The sequence below is a fragment of the Rhyacophila brunnea genome, unplaced genomic scaffold, assembly GCF_057557595.1.
Source record: "Rhyacophila brunnea isolate RB1 unplaced genomic scaffold, BYU_Rbru_1.0 scaffold_1, whole genome shotgun sequence".
Taxonomy (NCBI): Eukaryota; Metazoa; Arthropoda; class Insecta; order Trichoptera; family Rhyacophilidae; genus Rhyacophila; species Rhyacophila brunnea.
Window position 1 is genome coordinate 36020033 of NW_028232751.1, and position 25478 is coordinate 36045510.

The 25478-nt window shown below is 35.2% G+C and overlaps 1 protein-coding gene across 3 annotated transcripts; it reads right to left on the reverse strand.

Annotated features, from left to right (window-relative positions):
* Positions 1-140: 140 nt before the first annotated feature.
* Positions 141-24823, reverse strand: LOC147079720 (uncharacterized). Of its 3 annotated transcripts, XM_085943551.1 has the most exons (9): positions 24677-24823; positions 22254-22515; positions 13813-14493; positions 13591-13735; positions 9337-9402; positions 8932-9109; positions 5424-5615; positions 4235-4726; positions 141-835 (listed from the first exon to the last, which is right to left on the reverse strand). In XM_085943551.1, the coding sequence occupies exons 3-9, from the start codon at positions 14483-14485 to the stop codon at positions 254-256; spliced, it is 2328 nt and encodes a 775-aa protein (XP_085799677.1). In that variant the 5' UTR covers positions 14486-14493; positions 22254-22515; positions 24677-24823; the 3' UTR covers positions 141-253. The 3 variants fall into 3 exon arrangements, with proteins under 3 accessions (XP_085799677.1, XP_085799685.1, XP_085799692.1); XM_085943559.1 differs by lacking the exon at positions 22254-22515 and having other exon boundaries at positions 24677-24820; XM_085943566.1 differs by lacking the exon at positions 4235-4726 and having other exon boundaries at positions 22389-22515; positions 24677-24817.
* Between the last annotated feature and the right edge of the window lie 655 nt (positions 24824-25478).

Here is a 25478-nt window from a genome sequence, read left to right on the forward strand (position 1 = left end):
GCAGCGATGATTGAATATGTAATATGAAATTATTAGAAATTGTATATATTCTTAGTAAAAAAATAGTGTAAAATATAAATTGAAAAAAGGAATAAGTACTTAAAAAATATCACACTGAAAATACAGATAATATACTTATGTATTTAATAAATATAAAAATATAAATAGAAAATTCTCATTGCAGCCACAGCTGTCTCTTTCTCGGATTCTAAATAAATAAAAGCTGGGTCAGGTTTATAACAGAAGCACTAATTTACCACTTCTTTTCATGAGGTGGTTTTTGAACCACCTTCGCAGAACTGCTTTGTGTAGGGCGCTGAAATGTCGATGTGCTAGGTCGAACACCGACATCGCTATCTGTAATAATTGGTGATTCAATGCCCCTACGTGTATCGTCAGAAATTCGTGGATTAGCCTGGTTTGATTGTGCTTTTCTAACGATTGGCAATGGAATTCTAGATTTCTTTTTCGATTTGATTTCTCTGGCAACGGGCTTAGCAAAACAAATAACAATTTGTGGTGCATTGGAGCAACTTGGGGTTGATTCGACTATTGCATCTTTTGACGGACCCTTTCTTGCGGTCACCACTTTTTCCACAGATGAGTTTGAACTTGCTTTAGTATTTTTTGCCTTTACTTTCAACATAGTTTTGTTTACTACAGATCTGCTTTGGTCAATATTTGTTGGCTTTGGAGTAGGTTTAGTTTTAGTTGGGTCTCGCAGGCGACATTTCTTCATCAAACGGTGTTCTTCCATTGTTTTCTTTGCATAATAGCTTTCCACAGCATTGCATATTATGTTAGTCTGTTCTCGTGTCGTCGACATGTTTTTTCTCTGCAAATAAAGAAAAATAATATATTACTTCACCGACATGATAAGAAGTGATCAGAAATTATTATCAAGCCAGTTAAGAGCCAAGCTAATAGGGATAAGCATCACACAAGAAATCAGAAAACTTCCACGGATTTTGTAAAATAAATATTATACAGTGAAACCTTGATTCTACGGTTTTCATCGGACCCTAAAAAACCGATAAATGCGGATATAATTTTTTTTTTTTAAAAAACTCTCCTGGATGTTTCTCGACGTCTTGAATTGTTTTCAGTTTCTCAGCTAGAGTTCTAGTTTTCTTCAAGGGGGGGCATTTTCGTTGCAACTTATATAATAAAAATTCGTGATACGAGATGTGAGGCAAGCCTGAGCGCCGACTAACCTGTGCAAACAAAGCGACGCGACTGAGAGGTCTGCATGTATCATAAACAATTCTACGAAAGTGAAATGAAAAATATTCAACAAAAAAGGTCAATTGGGATAATATTTGTGATAGGACCATAATATTTAGATGATAGATAGAGGAAAACGATCAATCGGGGAACGGTGAATGCGGGATTATTTAACATTGTTCTTATGGGTGTTTGATGGGACTTTCAAAAATGAGCGATCCGTGCGGAAAAATGATTTATGCGAGAACGGTAGATCGGGGTTCCACTGTAAAGCGGAAATAAATAATTTTTTAAATTCTGACTAGGGTATTGAATTATGTTATGGATGTCAGCCATTTGCTCAACCTATTAGGTCCATACCCTAACTCAAGCACAAATTGAAAAGCACTATGTGTATTTGCTAGACGTGGGACCTTCGACGCTATAGGCCAACGTTAAGCCGCGCAGCCATCGTAGGTGGCCGGGGTTAATCGGTTAAAAGTGAAATATTTTTGTAATATTTTGCATGTCGACACCCCCTACATAAATGGTCGTAACTGTGTTTTTGGATATTTTGACTTGATTGCCTTTATTAAATAATTTTAAAAATAATAAAACAATATCGAAAAAAAAAAAACAAAAATTTAATCAAAATTTTATAGGCCAATCTAAAAAATTTACAATTCAAGTATTTAAATTAACTTGTGGTGTCATTAAAATCTATTGAAATCGTACTACATTTTGCAGTTCCGATCTTATACGTAGGGGGTGTCGATGTGTAAATATTACAAAAATATTTCACTTTTAACCGGTTAATCTGTTCGTTATTTGCAAAAAACTGCTAACTGGGTAGTATCTTATCCCCGAGTACATAATACATAAATATATAAATACAGTATACTGACAACTGACAATGGGTTAAAAATTTGCTAAAATAAAAATATGTCGAATCTCCACCGCCTACCTCCACCCTTTGCCTCTGTTATTTATACATTATGTTAAACCAATAAAGGCATTTGGCCCCATAAACAAAGTAGAAAGCTGGAATTTGGCAGGCATTGAGTTTTTTTACTTGTGGATTCGATAGAGTTTATGCTGAGCTTCCAGTTTTTATGCTGAGCAGCTTGAACATGAGTAGATTTGTTGATTTCTTCGAATGGGGATGTCAAAATGTTGGTGAAGTGACAGATAACACGGAGCTTACTTTAAATGCCCACAGAAATGTTTTTATCTTGACACACAGAATACTGATAACAACCATTGTAAACAAAAACAGGAAATGCACAATTAAGGTGAAGTGAAGGTGGTCGAATGTTGACCATGGATGATCGATGGAGTAGTCAAATGAGTAAGGGGGAGGTTTTGAATCAACCCCTTATGTGGTATTGAAGGTAGTTGATAGGGTAGGTAATAAGTAGGGCCTTATGTAATGACGGTCTTCAACAAGTTAATGGCTTACACCTATGACCATGGCCCCCACATCCTAAAACGGGGCCCCCAGGCCAAGATCGTTGGTGGGCCCCCCTACCTATAGGTTAACAGCAGTGTGATGCTTTACAGCAGCGTTTCCCAATTGTTTTTCCGCGAGGTAAAATTAGTAAGAATATTCAGCGTATTGTTGAGTAGGTACATACCTACATCTATTCAAAATATTTAATATCTTGTGTAACTGTAACTTGTAAACTGTAATCAAAAATTGTATTGCACAACCATATTATATTTTAAACTTTTAAAAATCCTGAAGAAAACTTACGCCGTAGGCGACTTTTTTTATTATTAGAACAAATTTTTGATGTGTTTATATAGTTTAGTATGCGGATCAATATTATAGTACAAATACTATAATAATTATACAGTTGGCAACACTGCACCAGACCAGTGTTGCTATCAGTTTATGACCAAATTTATAGTACATGGTCCCAAAAATTATAGTATTTAGTGCAAAAATAAAATAGCAGGTACCTACTCATTACTTTCGGTTGAAAATATACTTACAGGTTTCTTATCTGTCACAAAAAGGTAAGAAACGGATTCCGAGTTATATTTTTTTTTACAAGCGAATCTGAAAAACTCTTTCGCTTCGAGGACTGTTTTTCCTGACCTAACAACTTTTTTTTCTCAGTTCGACAAATTTTCGTCTATTACAAAATTATAATACTTCACACCAAATTATGATTCGAAAATTTTGGTATTTTTATTGTAGAAATGAAATCTTTAAGAAGAAAAAACTTATCCCATATTCGAAAGTATAGTATTTTGGGCGTCCTATACCATTTTTATATTGGACATGGTACGCGCACCAAAATTATAGTAAAAACTCTATAATTATAATAAAGTTGGCTACACTGCCAGAAATGTCAAACTTGTCGACCGACGGGATTTAAGAAAGATTATTAATATAATGCACCCTTTGTACAGTTACTTTTCTTTGTCGGCATTCATTATCTGAAATGTGATTAATTATCAAAACAAACACCTGCAATGCCGACAAATATGTCATCTCATAAACACCGCCCAAAAAGGAATCGCTTTTTGTCGCCTATTGCGTTTTTTATTGTTTTTGCAATTTGAGCTTTAAATCAAACGCAATTGATTTATTCATTAATGTATTGTATTATATTTCAGCATAAAAGTGCGTATGGCGATAAAGATTGTCAATCACAAGAGCCGAAATAAGTCGGTATGATGAAAGGAATAATTGTGTTGTACCAAATAAAATAATTAATTTTATTTGCATGACAAAATAAAGTTAAATATTGTGTAAAGTTTCTTTTTGTTTTCTATTCATATCATTTTTAGCTGGTCGCTACACCGGGCCCCCCTATGCCCGGGCCCCCAGGCTAGAGCCCTATCAGCCCCCCCCTTGTGGGGGCCATGCCTATGACACAGAAGGGTGGCAAGATAAAGAAGAGTACAAACTCAGTATTCACCTTATGTGTTTGGTTTAAGACACTACAGTTCCCAAAATGTAATTTCTACGTAACTTTGGGTGTATCATCGCTACACTAATAATAATTATAGACAAACTTACATTCCAAAGTATCACAAGCCTAGCTCTTGTGCTGGTCCGTACTGCATAAAATAAATCAGTGATATGTTGTTTCACTTGTAGCTTTAAAATGTTTGGTTCCACAACCCATTGTGGCCGCTGCTTGTTTAGCAATACGCTCTTAATTAAGACTTTTTCGCATCTCACTGATAATTCGTTATTCAGACTAATCCACATTTCGTGCCTTTGGTAATCAGCCAGATCATCCAATTTATCGTATGCTCTGATTGCTTCCTTGACATTGGTTCGTTCTGCTCCCAGCAAAAGACAATTGCTAACAATAGGCAACAAATGTTCAACTGGATCCTCCTTTAATATTAAAAAGGCATTCGAGCCGATGACAGCATTTAAATTACAAGCAATGTACTTAATACATTGTTCAATAACTGCATACGTTTCCACCATTTTCTGGGAGTCTTTCGTTTTGAGAATCATCCCAAAGAGCACTAAGTTTTCCATGAGGTTTTTATTATTCTGAAAATATATTGGTTTGAAATGACACGAATAAATTTACTTAATAAAACTTAAAAATACTTAGTCATTGAAAAGTATAAATCAGAAATTTTATTCAGGATGGAGTATAATGGATAATAAGAGAAGTACCGTAACCTATTGACTGTTGAAAGGCATAACCACACCAGTGGTCATCAATAAATTTTCAATATAGCAAAAACAACGAATTCGTAATGGAATCCGAAATTCAAATCATGTGATTTGATAAATTGGCAGAGCAAACAAAATGATAAAGTGTGAAAAAATTTGGCATTCAACAGTTGATATGTTTTATGAGGATTAGCCATTTACTCAACTGCGACTCGCGGAATTTATGTGGGAACTGACAAAATAAAATATAGAATACACACATGAACAAACCATATCCTTGTTTGAAATACACATATTAATTGAAATAAATAATATGTATTTAATCCTAAATTCGTACCCTATTGCAAACACATCATGATGTGGTAGATCGTGATAAATTATGTTGAATAATATTGTTTGCAATACAAAAAAAAACAAAATCATGTAATCATTTACAAATGAATTAGTTTAAAAGTTAAAAGCACCACAAAAGCGTGTAAAATTATTATGAGGGAAATGTCAGAGAAAATTAAATTCCATTATCTTAGTAAATATATTCACAGGACAATATAATATTCTTTTAACTTACCAATTCTGGTTGGTATCCCTTGAAAATCATATCAACTACAGCATCAGGTAATTCGAAGCGTGCAATAACGCCTTTGAATATTTCAATATATTTTCTAATCCACTTCAAAACTGCACTGAACATATTATCATTATGGGTAACGTGAGTTAACTTTAAGCATTTCAATCCGGAGATTTCACAGGTCGAACAAGGCTGAAAAGAAAAATATAACAAATGTGTATAATAGTAAAACCAGAGTGTAAGACTGTTAGAGGGACCCCTTATGTTAAAATGTTAGTATGTATTATAGAAATGGCATATAAATAAATATGCATGTGATATATGTGGTGTTTGTGGTTGTTCATGTATTAATAAAACAATAACATCTATTTGTTACAATACTTAGCAATTAATAGCCACACATTTAATAATTGATGGAATTGACTGTTTTAAGTAAATCTATATTTGTGTTTAAATGTCTGCTGGTTTTGACAAATACGCGCAATACAATAACAGATGAAGTTTACTATAAATGAAACTGTAATAATTTAAATGTTAGTCCAAAAGTACCTTTTTTCAGCTCACCTTCGACATAGGTATTTAAAATTTGTCTAGTAGAGAATGCTTTCTTCAATATCTTTGAGTAAAACTTAATACATATATTACAAAATTTTGATATCGAAATCACGCTTGCGATGCCCCGGCCATGACAAAACTTAAGATACTAAAGTGCTAAATATATTATGTATATTGAATAGGATTGTCAGCTAATAAAAATTCATAGAACAGGTCTATCTGTAACATTTATAACAAAAAGCCATCACGCAAAAGAAAGCAAACATAAATAACAACTTATAAAAAAATGATTTACAATTTGAAAAGTTGCGATATGGAACAGTAGAAATATACAAACACCAGAGAGAAAACCCTGCCAAAGCTGTGTGCAAACGCTATTAAAACTATAAATACAAATGCTAATTATAAATGATTCAGTCATAAAAATTTATGCATAATTTCAAAACGCATAGCCAGCTGACAGAAAATAAAAAGTTAATATATCACCATTCCCGATTTATTGCAAAAAACTAGTTGTTGCCAATTAAGCCTTCAAAACCACACGAGACACCCACGATGGCCGCGCGGCTTGAGCGTCGGCCAATAGCATCATGGGTCCCAGGTTCGAATCCTGGGTTTGACAAATACACATATTGTTTTTCAATTTGTGTTTGAGTCAGAGTATGGACCTAATAGGTTGAGCAAGTGGCTGACATACACTTTCTCGTAAAAACAAAAATCTGTTAATACAAAACCTCCACTTCGTGGAGGCCCATATGTTCTTATTAGGATCAGACATGGTCGGAAAAAAAAACCTTCAGGAGAATAGAATTTTTTGATGTCAACGAGAAATTCACAGTTATTACAGAATGTAATAATATTTAATTAAGCATGATGCAGTAGGCATTTCAATACCCATAATATTTTGCAAATAAGAAAGTTTAAAAAAACTTTGTTCACTGTAACTCATTATTGTGTGTTAAGATTACTCACGGACTTTATACATTTACACAAAAATGTGTTACATGACTATTGCAAACTAAACATAATTATATTATAAAATGCAAAAATTAATAAAAATCATTGGCCCTGGAATTAAGGATTGCAATACCAAAATAAATAAACAATACCGGTATTCCTTAAAATATATGGGGAAAAAAACAGAAATACAAATTTCTTTAAAATATTAATATTTTATAGCAAAAATATCTAAATAGGTAGGTACATAATATATTATTATGTTACCCTTTAAAAATAGGTAAAGATAATAATACGATAGAGATGCTGAATTTTACAAATACTTTGGATTTATTGATGATTTGAACTAAAATATCACCTGAAAATGGCTAGTTCATCGAAAGTGGAATCTGTTAGTCTTGATAATATCTTCATGCAAATCAGTCCGGCTGCAGAGAAAGCCTCTTAGACCCCACATTTGTTAGACGCACAGTCATTAAATAATTATAAACTAACTGTAAATATTTTCCAAGAATGGTTTCTATTTCGAAATAATATGATACTTCATCGAAAACTATATTTGGTGGATTTTTTGGTTATTGATTCACTTTAAATGGATTCATAGATACCATTCTTTGTCATTTATTTTCTAATGAGAGAGAGCTAACAGGATCAGGTGCTACGTCTTCATCTTCTTCTCTCCATTATCAATGAAAACTTCTTTGCTGTCTATCCAAACAAGGGTTAACGACTATTTTAGTGATTTTTGATTTAGTGATTGGATTAAATATTTCTGACAGTTCTTAAAAGTCCATATATCTTTTGAGCTGTTCAAGTATTGAAGCATAATATCTTAATTGTCAGTCTGTCTCCCTTGTATCCTTTTAATTTATTTTTACATTCATTGCTTAATGGTGTATTTTGTTCGATCAGCTCTTTCAATAAAAAGTGTAGAGTAGCATCAGAAGATTTGTCTTTGCGACACAGAGCTTCTAGATTCAATTTAATTGGCAAAAAGTGCCAAGTAATGAGGAAATGATTGTAAATTCATCTTCAGAAAATTTATATTTTGAATAAAGATAAATTGATGACTTTATCAAGCAATCTTTAGATGAAAGCGTTCAATCATGACTAGCAGACTATTCCACCTAGTTTTTCAATCCAATATTAAGGATAATTCATTTCCGAATTTTTCTTTGACATTTCTGTAAACTTTTATCATTTTTACATGGTGAATTAACGAAATAATCTCAGTTTCCGAATTTTTTATATTACTTCACTAATTTTGGACACAATCATTAATGATTATTAGACTGTTTAACTTCATCATCCTTTTTGTCATGATCATTGGCACCAGATGTGGATTTAATATCGACGTCGCTTGTTGCATTTAATGTTTCTTCATTATTCCATTAATATAGTACACTAAGCACCACCAATTGAATTCTTGAGCTAACCATAGTTGTGGTTTAGCCTCAATTAATTTTCACCATTATAGATGGCACCATCAGTCGTAATACAAACAATGTGATTTTTTAAAGTTATCCATTTAATTTTTTCTATACGGCTTCCGATATTGCAATTGTATTTGCGAATCGGCACGTGTCATTGACCAAGGACAACAGAAGCAAGCCAGACATTGTGTAATTCGACAAAAAATTTACAGTTCTATTAAACTTTTTATGTTTATTTCACATCTGGTTTCCGCTTTGTTAATACCGAATATAACGGTATTTTCTGATTTTTAAAGCTGGTATTTCAGTATCGAAAAATACTGGGAAACTGGTGTTGCAATCCCTAACTGGAATAACAAATTTCCTTTCTACTTACGCTTTGAGGTTTGACGTCGGCAAGTATGCAATGTCCCATTACCAATTTATAACAAATGCATCGATTATATTTCTATGAAAAATGCTACAAAAATAACAATTGATTTATCGAAAACAATTTTTTCTTCAAATTTTTAAATTTAAGTACTTTATGTTTCCAACAGATATGCCAATATAAAGACACTTACCTCATGGAAATTATGGCAATATCTGCTCGTCAGGGCATTGTCCAAAGAAGCGGTTATCCCATCTGAAAGAAGCTTTGCTGTGAGGTCTGCCAAATCCTCCAAGTTAACACATTTCGGCACATCAATGGTTCCCGCATACAGGTGGCATATAGCAAAATGGACGGTCTTAAAAAGATATCTGAAAAGAAAACCGCGCAATTAAATTTTTAAAAAATCAATTTCTTATAAAATCTCTAGAATCTCTAAAATGGACTATTTAAATAATAATTTTTTTCTAATAAAAATAACCATGCGGAATGAAATATCTACAAATAATTAATATTTTATTATATTATCCCATAACTATTCTATCCTTATCGCGTAAGTTTCACTAAAAAATTTTAGTAATATAAAAAGAAATCACACCCATCGAGAGCAATCACATCTTCATATTTGGTTTCACCGCTAAATAATGTTGCGAAGTACTGACACCTGGAAAAAGAATTGTTAAATTATTCAACTATTACCAAAACCAAAAAATCTGTAAGAAACAATAAGATATTTAGAAAATAACTCATTTAAGAAACTCTCTTCGAAAATGCAACTAATATTGTAATTATATACCTACCATAAAAGTAAATGAATGCGAGTAGCAACTAATTGAAATTAACATAACAAAATATGGTATAATCAGCGCTAAGAAAAGAGAGCAATTTTATGATAAATAATAACTATTAATACATAATTTATTACAGATAGGTATCACACAAATCGCTGAAGATCGCATTAAGAAAATTCTAACTGTGTAAATATTGCAAATGAGATATACTTTTTTTTTAAGTACATCAACTGAAAATTGAATCGAAATAATATATACTATGTTGATATATATATGCCAGAATAGAATTCTAGCATCAGGTAGCAAAGACTATCAGATAAAAAAAATAATGTAATACAAAGAGTGATCAAAATTACATACATTTACGGTTACGAATGTCAATTCAAGTAATTTTTTCCCTAATTTTGAATAATCTTGCATCCAATAACTATTACTGGAGGAAATCCTGTCTTTGTGTGATCATAAAATTGGCTAATTCATCAGAAATGTGTAAATTATTATGACTTGATCATAATATTGCAATTAATTGAAATGAATGGCAGTTTCAAAAATCTAGGTATGTATCATCCTATTTGAAAATCTTTAATATAGACATTTACAGCAGTATGCCTTATGCGGAAAATATTCTCGGGGACTATCAGTGTGGATCAGTGCCGAGGGGTGGAGGTAGGCTGTTAAGATTCGACATAAATAGTGCACAGTAAAATTTCGCAGTCATATTTATTCGTTTCATTGAACTAATAATACAATTTGCATATGGTGCTGGTTAGTTTTTAAAATTCAATTAAGCTCTGCCTAAACCAAAACATAATAGGTTAGGTATGCTATGAGCGATCCGACAAAAATCCTGCACAATTTTTCAGTCATACTTATTTGTTTTCGTTGAATTAAGAATACATATTATTACAGATGGTGTTGGTTAGTTTTTTTAAATTCACTAAGCCCAGCCTAAACCAAACCATAATCGAAAAAAAATATTCGTCTATCTATAACGTATCTAAAATTGTGTATGGTTTAATGGCATAATTTTAGATATTTTATAGATAAATGAATATTTTTGACTATTATCTACTATGATGGTTTGGATAGGCAGGGTTTGATTGAATTTTAAAAACTAACCAACACTATCTACACATTGTAGTCTCAGTTCAATGAAAACAAATCCGTTTGACTGACAAAGTTCTACTTCTTATTGTGCCATCCCCTAGCGGAGGTCGGCCACCATCAAGGCGATCTTAGCTTTGTCATCTGCTACCCGGAACACTTCAGTGGAGTTTAGTTTGCACTATTTATGTCGGATCTTAACAGCCTACCTCCACCCTTCACCACTGGTGTGGATTCAGAAGAAACCACAGCACTACTAATTAGATTTTCACGCTATAACAGACACTGGAAAAGGGGTGGGAATACGACCAACATGTTCACTGTCTCTTCGTGGATTTCTAAACTGCATATGACTGTGTGCATAGAGAAGCGCTTTGGAACATATTGAACGAATTGCAAACCCCAAGGCAGATGATTAATATGGTGACAGTAAGCACGGAGGGATTCAGACGCAGGATACATATATAGGGGAATGTATCAGAATCTTTCGAGATGACAGCTGGATTAAAGTTGAGTGACTCCTTATCGCGAAATTCTTTTTAATGTTCCTTTAGAGAAAACTGTAAAAGAACCTCTCAAACCAGAAGGCGGAGCCATCCTAAATGGTTTCATTAAAGTATTAGTTAGGCCAGTGGCATGGCCCCCACATCCTGAAGCGGGCCCCCAGGCTAGGATCTTTGGTGAGCCCCCCTACCTATCGCTAAGGATAAAGGCACTGTGATGCTCTACAGTAGCCGTTTTCCAAATGGTGTACGCAGTAAAATTAATGTGTATATTTAGTGTTTTTTTGTATCTTTTAATACATCCATTTGAATTGTGGAGTTGTCGAGTATCAATACACAATTAAAAATTGTATCGTACAAGCACATACTTTTAAATAATAACGTTATTGAAGGAAAATAGCGCCAGGCAACTTTTTTTTACTATAAGAGCAAATTTATGATGTGTGTTCATCTCACTTATCTGGTCGAGTCGCCACGCCGGGCCCCTCCTGAGTCTGGGCCCCCAGGCTAGAGCCTTGTTAGCCCCCCCTATGTGGGGGCCATGGCCAGTAGTCTCCAAACTCAATAAGGATGTGAACTACTTTCAGAAATTGAAATTGTCTGGTGAGCTACTTATACATATTCTTTCTTTAGAATTTTTTATCATCGTCCTTATATCCTACCGTACATAATATTATTATATTACTTAAAATAAATTAGGACAACGGACTTTCAATAAAACATAAAACGTGTACTTTAATTATTTAATTATTTATAAACAAAATAGTAATTGAAAAATATCTTGAAGTAAGTGTGAGTAAAAGTAAAAATAATTAGTGAAAAAAATGGCATTCACCTTCTTCCACAATTTCACAACTCCCACCTGAATGCAATTATCAAGATGTACATCTGCGAGTCTGTTTCTTTAATCCTAACCTAACCTAACCACCTTCATAGTGGAAAACGTTGATTCACACAAGTAGGTAGAACAAAACAATGCCTTCATTTTGAGCGCAATTCGAAATAAAATTGGATACTTTTCTGTTGGGACGAAAGGCCATACAGATTCCACAGTTGAGGCAACACTCTTAGGGATAAAGCCCACCAAAAAAGCGTTCGGTGCGCTCACTACTGAGTAGGCCCCCTCCCACCCGCGCATTACCCTTCACCTATGTAATAAGGGGCTCAAGGAGCACAAAATAATTATTATTATCAGCGTCTTTCGTAACAAAGCAATAAAAATATTATTAAATTTCTCGGGGCTTGTAATTATTATCGGACACGCAATAACTAAACAAAGAGTTCGTTGTTCTTAAATAATGGCTTCTCGCTCGTCCATCGACGACGCTTCGAGGTGCGTGATTTTACTTGCCGTGTTCAATGAATGGACTACGTTGTATTTTCGTTAATTCGTCCAGCTGAAAAGCCACACAACGGTGACTCATGGGGCAGGCGGGCACAAAGCATCGTCAAATCCAGTGTGCGCTGGCGTATTTGATTACGTTGTATTTTCGATGATTTACACGCCACTTGTGAAATTTTGCGCGAGAGCCCCACTCGCTCCGTTAAGTGGGTTTTACGCCTTAAGCGACAAATCACATTCAAATTTATAAATATGATAAAATATCCTATGCGAGCTACCGAAAATGCCGCTGCAAGTGACCGTTTGGCGATCACTGGATGATCTAGTGAATGAAAAAAGGACACATATACGGAATATTTTCACTCAAATCTAATGGTACATTGATAAGACCAAGTACGTAACTAAGCGTCGAAGAAAAATAAACACCATAAAACATTTTGGGGGGTTATACGACATATCGAAAGCACCGCCGTTTTAAAGTACTTTGGAACAAACATCTCCAAAAGAACGAGATGAACTTCGAAATCAGATAAAAACTGAAGAGTGGAAATTCTTCATACTGAGCTAAGCCACTGTACAAAGCGACAAAAGTCTAGATATACAACATGACCGTGAAACAAATTGCTTTGTATTGGTATGAAACCTTGGGCCTAGAGAAGAAACAAGAGGTTATCCAAGCATTCAAAAACAGAATTCTTTGAAGGTTACCCGACCGGTTAAAGTCAAAGAAACCCAAAGATGGCGCATCCGTACAAATGCTGAGCTCTGCGAACACTAAGCCTAATATAGTCAATGTCTTGAGGGCGTGAAGACTCAGATGGGACTGTCACGTTGTTAGATGTGATGGATCTAGAGCTGTCCATAAAGTTTATAAAGGAACCCCCACAGGCACTTGGCTCCTAGGCCACCCCCGGAGGAAATGTGTGGATAATGTCAAGAGGGTCGCAGAGAGGCTGAGCGTGAATGACTGGAGACAGATAGCTTAGGATAGAGATACCTGAACAATGGTTGGGCAGTCGGCTATGAACCTGAATAATCTGTAGCATAAGTAAGACATAAGTAAATATGTAACATACTATAATAAACCTATTTTCTATATTTTAAATTGTTACCTTGAAATGAGAATATTCTTATGAGCTTTAATGGTCATGTCTTCATCAGTAATTATAGTGATATCCCAACATATCTCTTTTAGGAAGACTGTCAGTAAATCCATGGCAAAAGAACCCTTTGGCAGGTTGTAATTTGTAAAAGGGACTGAAAATTGTACATATTCAATAATTAATAGATATTTGATTGGAATTGGATTCATATTGCATTGAAAATGTTCTTACCTATTAATTGTGTATTACGTGAATCTCCTCCATAGACTTCAAAGCTCACAGGCGTACTCTTAGTTAGCTGAGTGTTCATTGTCGGAAAAAGTCTGAGAAGACTAGATATATTATCAATCCCCATCGAGTTATCCAAAGTTTTATTACTAGGTGTATGTTTTCCACTTAAATTTGGAGTGGAAGTGGTCATTTTCTGAGCAGTTAAACCTAGGTATGTATTATCCATGTCTAGCATTCTCACAAATGGGCTTAAACCAACATTCTGAAGATGTACTTTGGATGAGTAGGAAATGTTGATTGGTCTTGATTTGAATTCTCCACAGCTAGTCTGCATAGAGAAACATTTCGGTATATTCACATCGATACAATCAGGTGTTGTGGGTTCCTTATGTGGTGGTTTTTTAAATCTCTTTGGAAAATTCTTCAAAACCTTGTCATCGAAGGGTATAAAGTAAGATGTGGGAGTTTTTTTTGGATCATCAATCTTATCAGCAGTTTGAGCACTTTGTTCTATGTCTATTGGCATATGCAAGAAGTAACACACCGGTCTCTGTATTTCATCATCATTTTTCTTATTTTCACTTGAAATCCTAGTCCACTTAGACATGCATTGCACAGAATGTTGTTTTTCGTGTTCTATGAACACAGTGTTTGATGATGTCATTTTCGGCATTATAAATTCTGAAATAAAACAAAAATCCCAATTAGTAAGTACCTATTCAATTTATAGTACTTTATTTTTCAATTTATAGCACACTGCTGGAATGCGACATTTTAGATTGAAAAAATATCTGATGTCGCATGCAATAAATTTCATCCACCATGCGGCATAGGACCACACTGACGGATACTCAAGCAGTTGTCAATGTGCAAAATGAGCAAACTGAAAGCTTCAAAATCAAATCAGGTGTGAGACAAGGGGATGCGCTATCCACTATGGTATTTAACCTTCTGGTGGAATCCATAGCTCGTGAAACCAACATAAGAGGATAGGTAGATAATAGTATAACGCAGATGTGCGCTTATGCTGACGACATAGTAATTACAAGCAGATCCAAACAGAGGATGATCGACCATGGTGGCACTATGAAAATAAAAGCAGAAAACACTGGGCTGCAAATAAACCAATCAAAAACTAAGTATATGGTCAGGATACGCGATCAGTTACCGCTGCAGAATATAGACATAGGACAGCATGCATGTGAAGGGGTGGACAAGTCACGTATCTCGGATCCAGCCTAATTACCCAAAATAAGACAGCAGAGGAGATAAAAATCCGCCTTATCTCCGGGAATAAATGCTGGCATGCCTGCAAGCGACTGGTGGGGTCGAAAATTCTAGGCAAAGAAGTGAACTTCTAATATATAAAACAATTATGAGGCCAGTGGTCACTTATGGCTGTGAGACTTGGTGCTTAACTCAAAACGAGGAAAATAAATTAGCTGTCTTCGAGCGCAAAATACTCCGAAAAATCTTTGGACCCACGTTGGAAAATGGGAACTACAGAATAAAAATGAACCACGAGTTGGAAGAGCTGATTGAACAGCAAACAATCATAAGATACTGTAAGTCCCAAAGACTACGATGGGCGGGACATGTGGAGAGAATGCCTGAAGTTAGAGCGCCAAGAATCATGAGGAAGTGGCTACCCCAACGGAAGAGACCCAGAGGCCGTCCAAGAAGGAGATGGGCTGACGCCGTAGAAGAGGGCTGGCTTCATATAGGAAGACCCAGTAACTGGAGAAGTGTGGCGAGAAACCGAAGTGAGTGGAGAGCGGTTATGGAGGAGGCCAAATCCCACCCCGGGATGTAGCGCTGTGGAAGAAGAAGATGCGGCAAAGGTATAATCGCAAAATGTCGCACATTGTCATTCATTTTGGCTGGCCGCGTGACGTCACTGTCCCGATATAGCCTTGCTTATGCACATGGAAGATAACTGGACTGTTGCACCCAGTTTTGATTTATGACTACATTTCAGTCGAGACGGTTTTCAATGTGTGACTCAGTATAACAACCTGCACATAGAGACTAATGACAGTTTGCATCTGTCAGTGTCGAATAATTCGCTACTCACGAGTAGGGCTACCAATTAACTTCCAATTATTAATGAATAATTGCTAATACTCCTGGGGGGCGATGCATTTTGTAAATATTTTAATAATGAAACTAAACGTGTAGTTCGTCGTTCTAACATTCGTTCAGTTAAAATATTTGTCAATTCATAGCTTAGAGGATTCTCATTTTTTTTCAGTTGCTCAAATAGAAAATGAAATACTGCCTCTGCCGTTAAATTGGTTGCGTCAGTTTTGCTCAATTCTTACACAAAATTTCTAATGGTTTTAAAACAGACACTAAGCTTTCTAAAATATTAAATTCAAAAACAGTACTTAGGTATATTTTATGAAGGTAAAAATATGTATCCATAAGACACTTGCACTCAACTTCCCAAGAAATTTGTGGATACCCACCCCCTCAGCTGTATTTACACGTAATCCTTTAACAGCCCACATGCTCAGCGTAGGTCAAAATGGAGCTTTTATTGCATTTTCAAACCATGATCCTGGACATTCCTTAAACGTTGTAGATAATTTATTTATATAATTTTGAAGCCTTATTATCCTTTATATTTATTTTAAACATTTGATGACTGCATAAAGTATTTTTATTACATAAAATAGTATTCTTTTAAACCTCTCGCTCTAATGTTTTAGAATATAGTCATATTTCGGTAAATGAATGTGCAGTGGTGTTAAGATTTTTTACATTTATTAATTTTTAAACGCATTTATAAAACCATTAGTATAATTTATGATGAGATAATTTTAGTAAAATATTCACGATAAAAAATTATATCGATAATCTCTGTGATCCCAAATTTGACAAGAATTAGGCATTTTATTATTCAAAAAATCGCCAAGATTTACACATTTGAAGATAATTCTAAAGATACTAATTATAAGCTATGTCTTTGACCATTCAAGTGTGATAAACATCCTACGAATAATGATTGCTTTATAATAATTATTGACCTAAGAATAAGGTAGTGATTTTTTGAAATACGCCATTTCTTTTGGCATTCCCCAGTGGTTAAGCTACAACATACGGCCGTAGCCATAAATTGACAAACTATATTTGAAGAAGGGAGTAAAATGATATTGACGCGCGTGTTTGAACATTCTTTAAACTTTAAACAATCAAACAAACAGATGCATTGACAAAGTGACATTTGTGTATGTACCTATTAGCGAGTACCTGGCATGCGTTGCAATGCCACTCAAAGAAATAAAGTATTTGTGTTTTAACTCTGTTTATTGAAGTGCTTTTGGACACACAATATTTTTTGTTTTTCCGTCTGGTGCATACACGAATAAATCAGAAGGTTTTGCAACGCGTGAGCAGGCCACATACAGCTGTCCATGTGAGAAGCATGGATTTTCCAAATTTGGTTTAGAAACACATACAAATAGAAGATAGAATAGAAGAAAAGGAAGATAGTTGTACTAATTCAGAAACCTTCGCAGGCGTGCGTACAACTGACCAAAGTTTCATTACAATCGGATGAATAGTATAGGAACGTATAGGAATAGAAGAAGATGGTTGTACTAATTCAGAAACCTTCGCGGATGTGTGGACAACAACTCACCAAAGTTTCATCGCAATCAGATGAATGGTATAGGAACGCATATAAATAGAAGAAGATAGAATGAAGAACGTTGTTTTTTTAAATTCAGAAACCTTCGCGGGTGTGCACACAACAACTCACCAAAGTTTCATCACAATCAGATGAATGGTATAGGAACCATACGAATAAAAGAAGATAGAATGAAGAAGAAGAAGACGGTTTTTCTAATTCAGAAACCTCCGCGGGTGTGCACACAACAATTCACCAAAGTTTCATCGCAATCGAATGAATGGTATAGGAACGCATACGGGACAGACAAACAAACAAACATCAATTTTTATATATCGTCGGTATAGTGGCAGAAGACGATAAGTCAAAAATTGGCTGATTTGAGTTGTGAATGCAGAATGATAAAGTTTAACACGCTCTATCGTCTGAAAAAACAAGCTCCGCCAAAGTCCATGTAGTTGTGACATAATTTAAAGAATTCAATACGTATTAAGTCACTTTCTTTCATACTTCATAGTGGCAAATAACAATAAGATGACTTAACGTTATTTGGCTTCAAGCTTCTAGTCACTTGTCCGTTATTTATATTGACTTATTGTCTATGCCACACACAGCTTGCAACCATTTGACAGTTGGTTCTGAATGTTGACGTTTCGCGCGTATTTATATATCTCATATTTTCTACAATAATGCTTGTAATCTATTGTATAATCGTTTTTATCAACGTGTATAATTTAAGATTGGAAAATATTATGTTTCTGTATGGGCAACAGAATAAAATAAGGGAGCATGTAAAAGGTAAGCAACTTAATTCAACATAACCTCAAAATGAGGTTTGCTCTACAATTATTGATTATTTGTGTACTGATATCGCGTTTCTATGGCGTATTTTTATGTAATCGGAAAGACATCCTTACTAACGCATATGTTTTATTTATATTTTAGATGATGCACACCAAAGTGATGTTGTGGATGGAGACAATATTAATAATGTCTGGGACTCACAATTGTACTCGGTCAAAACCAAATGCCGCCTATTTGACGCTTGCATTCTGACGGTGCTGCTTTACGGTAGCGAATCATGGCACCTTACGAAGGCTCAGAGCAACAGTATACTGAGCTTCGAAAATAGATGTTTGCGATGAATATAGGGGGTGTGGTGGTATGACTTTAGGATCGAGGAGATAAGAGAATGCACCAAACAGCTTCTCATCACGCTGAGAGTGAAGAGGCGACGTTGGACCTGGCTCGACCACGTACTGCGAATGCCAGAAGAGAACCTCAACTTAGCTTGCCTGTTCTTCAAGCCGACCTGACTCCGGCGTCCTGGAAGGCCGCTAAATACTATCTATAGAGTGTTTACGGCGGAGCTACTGGATGCTGGTTTGACCTGGAACGGAGCAAAAAGACTGGCGAGCGTCAAGGATTGGAGGCGCCGCGTGGTGTCCATATGCTTCAATTAAGGGGCGGATATGGCCAAAGACGACGAAGAAAGAGCTTCGAGCGCAAAGGGGATTTTATTTTAAGGAATGCAGACAGTGCTGCTCCAAAAACCCAAAGGGTACGAATTGCTGACGGCAAACTGCGCAAGGACTCAAAATCATACCAATTTCATCAAAATGAATTAAAAGAAAGTATTTGCCAAATTTCTTTCTTAAATCTCTATACCGTTTATCCACCTGTTATCTGATGTTTCTAATAAATAAATTAAATACTCTTTTCTCGAACCCTTCGAGGTTGGCTATGATGAAGCGGAAATGATCGCTTAATTATATTTTAAGTTTTCTTAATTAATTTTATAGGGTAATTGTTAATTTTAATTGTTTTCATAAATTATTTTTGTGTAATCATCATCCCCATACCGTTTATCCACCTCTAATCCAATGTTCTGATAAATAAATTATATAAAAATGTATTTTTTTTTATTATTTTTACCTAGTACTTAGCTACACAAATTTATGTTTAATAATTTTATAAAGATGAAAAGTATCGTAATTTGAAACAAGATTATTACTAATCTTACATACAAAAATATCAAATTACTGCTATACCTACCTAATATTATTACCTAATAGTTTCCACCTACCTAATATTATTTCTGTTTTAATTTTAATTTTATTTTAAATTGGCCAGTTTCTATTATTATTAGAGTCCAATGTATTACTACTCAACTACAACATTTTATGTTTGACTATTCTATTAACTCAAAAATCATTGTGGCAAAAAACGTTAATTCACCTTTTTGTAAATAAACTCAAAAAACGAATTATTATTACTATAAAAAAGACTTGACAATACTCAAATCGAATTCATAAATGATTACCAAATATCATAAAGTAGCAAGTTTAGGTAAAAATGTTTAAACTATTTAAATAGAGAGGTTACAATTTCTTGAATTTAGAAAAAGACGATTATCTCAAAACAAGGTTTTTTGACTTAACGCCTTTTGCCACTATACCGACGATATATAGATTAAAATTAAACAATGCAACACAATCAGTGATTAATGTAACCAATGATAATATATTATACCCAAGTAAAGTGTCGACCATACGCAGACTCAAATTGCAGTAGGTACCTTACTACGATAACGATAATGCCCACTTTGGGTAACACTGATTATAGTCATATAACTATGACCTATTCCGACCATGATGAGTACAAACTGGTTTGCATCCTGTAGATCACCACCACATGGACATATTGGTCTAGTGACAACTCCAAGCTCAAAGAGATTAGTAGCAAATCAACTGCAGCCAGTCAAAAATTAAGTAAATTAACCAGGTTTTCGACACCTAACACTAAAACGATTGTGACTACGCGACACGAAGAATGTGTAAACGACGCGTGCAGAACAAAACATAATTTGTCATAAAAATTCAACATGCATCCATTTAATGTTATGTTTATTGTTCTATTAGTAATAATAATATATTCATTGATATGTATTCTTTTTCAAGTAAATGGATAACGTTTTTTAGTCAACTTTACACAATTTAAGAATTAATTTCCCTGACGCCATCACAAAACAAATTGACGTGTTCACAGCTCGACTTTCGCTCTCCGATTGGCAGCGAGTCCGAAATTTCGTCGCGCCTATAGTTGAAAATTATTTGCCGTTTCACTGAAGTATACTCTCAACATATTTTCCATTTTCTCAGTGACATTTTCAGCATCAAGGTTTGCAGGCGGCCAAGGTGAGTCCCAAACAATGGAGTACCTCACCTTAGAGGAGCATCATGGATGCACTGCGTACAAGTATGTGCAGGTCAAGAGGAAAAATTTCAGCCAGGACAGGGAGCGTGTCCGTGGAAGTTGAACGGTAGGTCTCAGTGAATGACAACTAAGCCCACTAAAGAGAATAGTTTTAATCGTAACACTTTTGTGGAGATAACCACTAGAGGTGAGTTGGAAATACTGTCACCAGTTTGTGTACTCAACTTTCGGATGAAACTACCCATACTCAGTATGTGTGGCTCAATAAACTTAGTCCAAAAAACTTGTGATGATATCATCGCGAGTTGCTGTTCTGTGCACTCGCCAGTTGGTAGACTTTCAACAATATTGACATTAAATGCGCGCGAACGAGATAGCACTGAAATATAGGTATATTTTAATTTATTAGTCTATTGCGTTTGAATGTATGAATAATAGGTCATAAATTTTGTGTCGCAGCACAGTGGTGAGATGACGCACAGGCTTAGGCTTGTTATATGACAGCTCAAAACATGTTTACAATTTAAAAAAATCACTGTTATTCATTTTTGTTAACAAGAATATTGTAACCTAACAGAAAAAAACCACTCATAAATTTACGTGTTTAAAATTTTATAATAAATGGGACTTTTCGAAAAGCGGAGCTCAGCGTATTTTTAGCGATTCTATTGAAGCCGATACACAGTCTGAGTTCCCTGAGCCGATACGTATTTCAAATAGTAATATGGACTTGGTTTTAGTTCCAGTTGAGTATGAAACTTTTGTCGCATACGCACGCCAAACGTTCTATATAGTATTCCAAATACTAGTAAGTATTTTGGAACAAGTTTCGATACAAAGTATTTTTTTATACTGGTAATAAGTATACTTAGTCTTCAAAATCAACCAGTTTTCCCACCTGTAATAACCACACACTAGCAGCATAGGCAGCGATCCCCGTGAAAATGGCATCATAGGCAATTCTGAGTGCCCTTATTATTAGACCTATCTGTTACCAACCATGCGACCAACTCTCTAAAAGGCCGTCCCGGCCTTGTAAACCTGGGCTCTGGTTTTACCTACTTACACGCTGTGATATGTGACGATCTTGAACACTTTAACGCTTGTATCCCCTCTGCTTTCATTGAAGTCTACCTGGACATTTAAGGACAATGGCTTCTGTTTTACTCAATGCGAAGACAGTCTAGTTGATTTTCCCCAAGTCACAATTGATTTTAAGGCTACGCCAATGGCACTATCAATGTTCGCCCTGCTTTTGGCATCAACCAGAAGTACTGCATCGGCGGCGTAGGCAATGATAGAACAGTCAGTTGGATGCAAGATTCCATGTAAATCATCAAAGAGTACATTTCAGAGAAGGGGCCTGAGGTCAGAACCTCGGGGATAAACCAGTCTGATGCGCCTCTCTACCACTGTTGAACCAACTCGAAACTCAATCGATCTGTTGCTAAAGTAACTTTGAATCGACACGAATTTTGAAGAATAAGAGGCCTGGACGCACCTGCAATGTCGAGGAAAACTCCAAGGAAATACTTATTGTTGGAATTTTCAGCTATGGCAATCATTTTCCTTATGGTGTCCTCCATTGATTTACCTTTTCCGAAACCGAATTGATTTTCCGAAAGCGGTGCGATCTCATTCAGGTGGGCACCAATCCATCCGGCATGAGTCTTAGAGGGCGATTGGCTTTGAGGTCCGAAGGTGCTTGACTACCAGCTTTGGGAATTACCTTCAGTAATCGGGGAATATTCTGCTGTTGATGCAATCACTGAATGGAGTGGTAATCTCTGGCGCAGCGACGGCCCATGTGCGCTTGACAAGAATATTGTCAATGCAGTCCGGACCTGGAGCCTAGCCTGAAAAACAAACAGTGACTGTTATGCACCGCTGACCATATCCAAACCTTAAACATCAATTGACTAATTAAGAATCCCCAGTTCGATGTTGCCATTGACAAAAACATGTAGTGCGGCGAATGCTTATAATAAAAATAAGGTACTATTAATACAATCTGCAAACATCCAATGTTTTGCCACTACATCCTAATCAATTAATATTGTGTGAAACGTTAAAGGAATGATATCTTATAATTTCATGGGAATATGTAGTTTTTGAGAACTATGGATATAAAAAATAGCTTTATATAATAGTATATAAACATAAGATTCGCAGATGATAATCAGTGCTGATGAAAGAGAACTCGAAGAGCAGCTATGGTAGATGAAGAGAGTCGCAAATACGGCCTTCTTAGTAATAGGAACAAGACCAAGTTAATGGTTATCGAGCAGGCTAACCTTTTACTAGCAGCAAGTATACTCCAAATCCAAGCAACAGTGCACAAGTTTGTATATCTGGGATCGACCATTAGTGGAAAAGACAAATATGAAACAGAGATAAGAAGGTGCACACAGATTGCGAAAAATGCGATGACACCTCTTGCCACCATATGGGAGGATCAGGGAATTTCAATTGTCACGAAAATGATGCTTGTGAAAACATTAATGTTCTCCATACTCTTATACGGTGTCGAATCATGGACCCTGAAGGCTAAACACAATTGGTGCCTTCGAAATGTGGTGTTGGCGCCAAATGCTTTGTATTTCTTGGACAGAGAACAGGACGAACCAGTCAATCATCCAGAGACTGTAGATAAAGAAACAATGTATTCTGGATTTTTTTAGACATATCGTTCGGTGCAGACTGAATAACCAGGAGAGATTGGTAGTTTTGGGTAGCCTCGGCCTAAGGCAAAGTAGAGGAAAGTATTGACGCGCTGGAACAACTGAGTGAAGGAGCTGACTGGGGGCAGCCTTCATTCTGTCCCGAGAGAAGTATATGATCAAGAGGGGTGGAAAGTCTTGGTCGGTCAAAAGACGAATCAATTTTAAGATGGTCACGATCCTTAGCAATGAGGGAACGACCAAGAAGAAGGATATAACAGTATAAAACATTAATATTGATACCTACCTAATGGTTTAGTCAGTTTAGTGTGTGCATTATTAGATTGCTAATAAAATAATAAGACTATAATAATTTTACTTTCTGTAACCATGCAACTGACCCTACAAACTTGTATGTATATCAAAATCCAAACAAACAAGACAAGACCTCAAAAATGACAAAAAAAGTTACAAATATTGACTAATAAATGAAGCAATATTACACTAATACATCTCACAATATGTACGTTACAAGCAAATAATAAAGTTTTAGTCAACGTAGGGGCATTATTCTGACAATAATATTATTGGGGTCAATCTGTCATAAAAATGTATTTCACACAAATTACATAATGTGCTCGGTCTTTCAGTCAGTCATCTCAATTGTTTCCAACATTATAATATTTAAAGCAAATAATAAATGCATATACGATTAACCGATATTCGATTCGATTCGTAACCGATATTGAAACGTCAAAATAATCATGATTTATAAATGAATTACAATATATGTTTACAACACAAATACACGTCTTAAAAGCTGGTATGCAATGAAAAATAACAATATCTTTAATCTGAAAGCATTTTGAGCGAAAATTATAAATAATAGTAAAATTGGTAAACAACGTACATAACCTCAAACATTTTTTTTTAATAGAACAACATAACATTCTACATCGACAAATTAATTGACTAATTACAATCTTGTTCGTATCACAATATGTATGTAAAGGCTAATAGCTATATTGTTTCTCACTTGGAAAACATTTAATATGATTATTATTAAATTTAATAATAATTAATCCGGATCGATCCGTCAAAAAAATGTATTTCTATATATTTCAACTAATTACTGATTTTCGGAAGTGTTCAGTGAATAAACTCAATTGATATTAATGCTGAAACAGATAATTTAAGAAAATAGTATAATATTAATATGCAATTTATCAAATTCTAAAATTTACGAAAATGTATTGAACTATTGAAACTATCCGATATTGAAATGTAAAAAAACCAAGATTTATAAATTAATGATATTATGTTTTACAATTCCAACACAGGTGCAAATCTCGCTCACCTGTATCCAATAAAAAATCTCTATATATCTAATTTGAAAGTACTTAAAGAAAACTTTTAAAATAACAAGATCGAAATCACAATGGGAGAACTCGCAGAAAAATTGATTAAAAAACACGCCGACGCAACCAGTCAGATTGACAAGACTAGGGAGTCGACTCGAGTACAGTGTTGCCATATTTTGAAAGTGGAATTATAGTACAGAGCCTCCAAAATTATAGTATTTGGGGATAAAATATAGTACGCGTTGTCATCTGTTAAAAATGTATACATTTTTTGTTTCAAGAGAAAAAAAATAACGGGGAATATTTCACCGCGGGCCGCAGGTTCCCTATTTTTCATAATCGGCTCGTTTTTTTTAGGAAAATTATTTCGCCGCGGGCCGCAGGTTCCCGATTTTTCATAGTCGGCTCGTTTTTTTTTTTAGGAAAAATATTTTGCCGAGGGCCGCAGGCTCCCCATTTTTCATAGTCAGCTCATTATTTTAGGAAAAGAAAATTTTTAAGTGAGGCAGATTTCCGAATTTTCGAAGACGACTCGGTTGCGAAATGGCAAATGCGAAATTATAGTACTTTTATATTCAATTTTAGTAAGATATTCAAAATTATAGTATTTTGGGCGAACTATACCCAGGGACATTTAGAGTACGGATATTGTAGGTTCCAAAATAAAATCGTTTACCGAATTCGGGCGAGGTCGTCAAGATGGAAACGGGGGTCCGAGGCTTCCCTGTGCTTGGATTAATCTGTTGTTTTAGGGTGTGCAGGTGATCATCCCACAGCACCCGAGTTCACTGGTGGGGC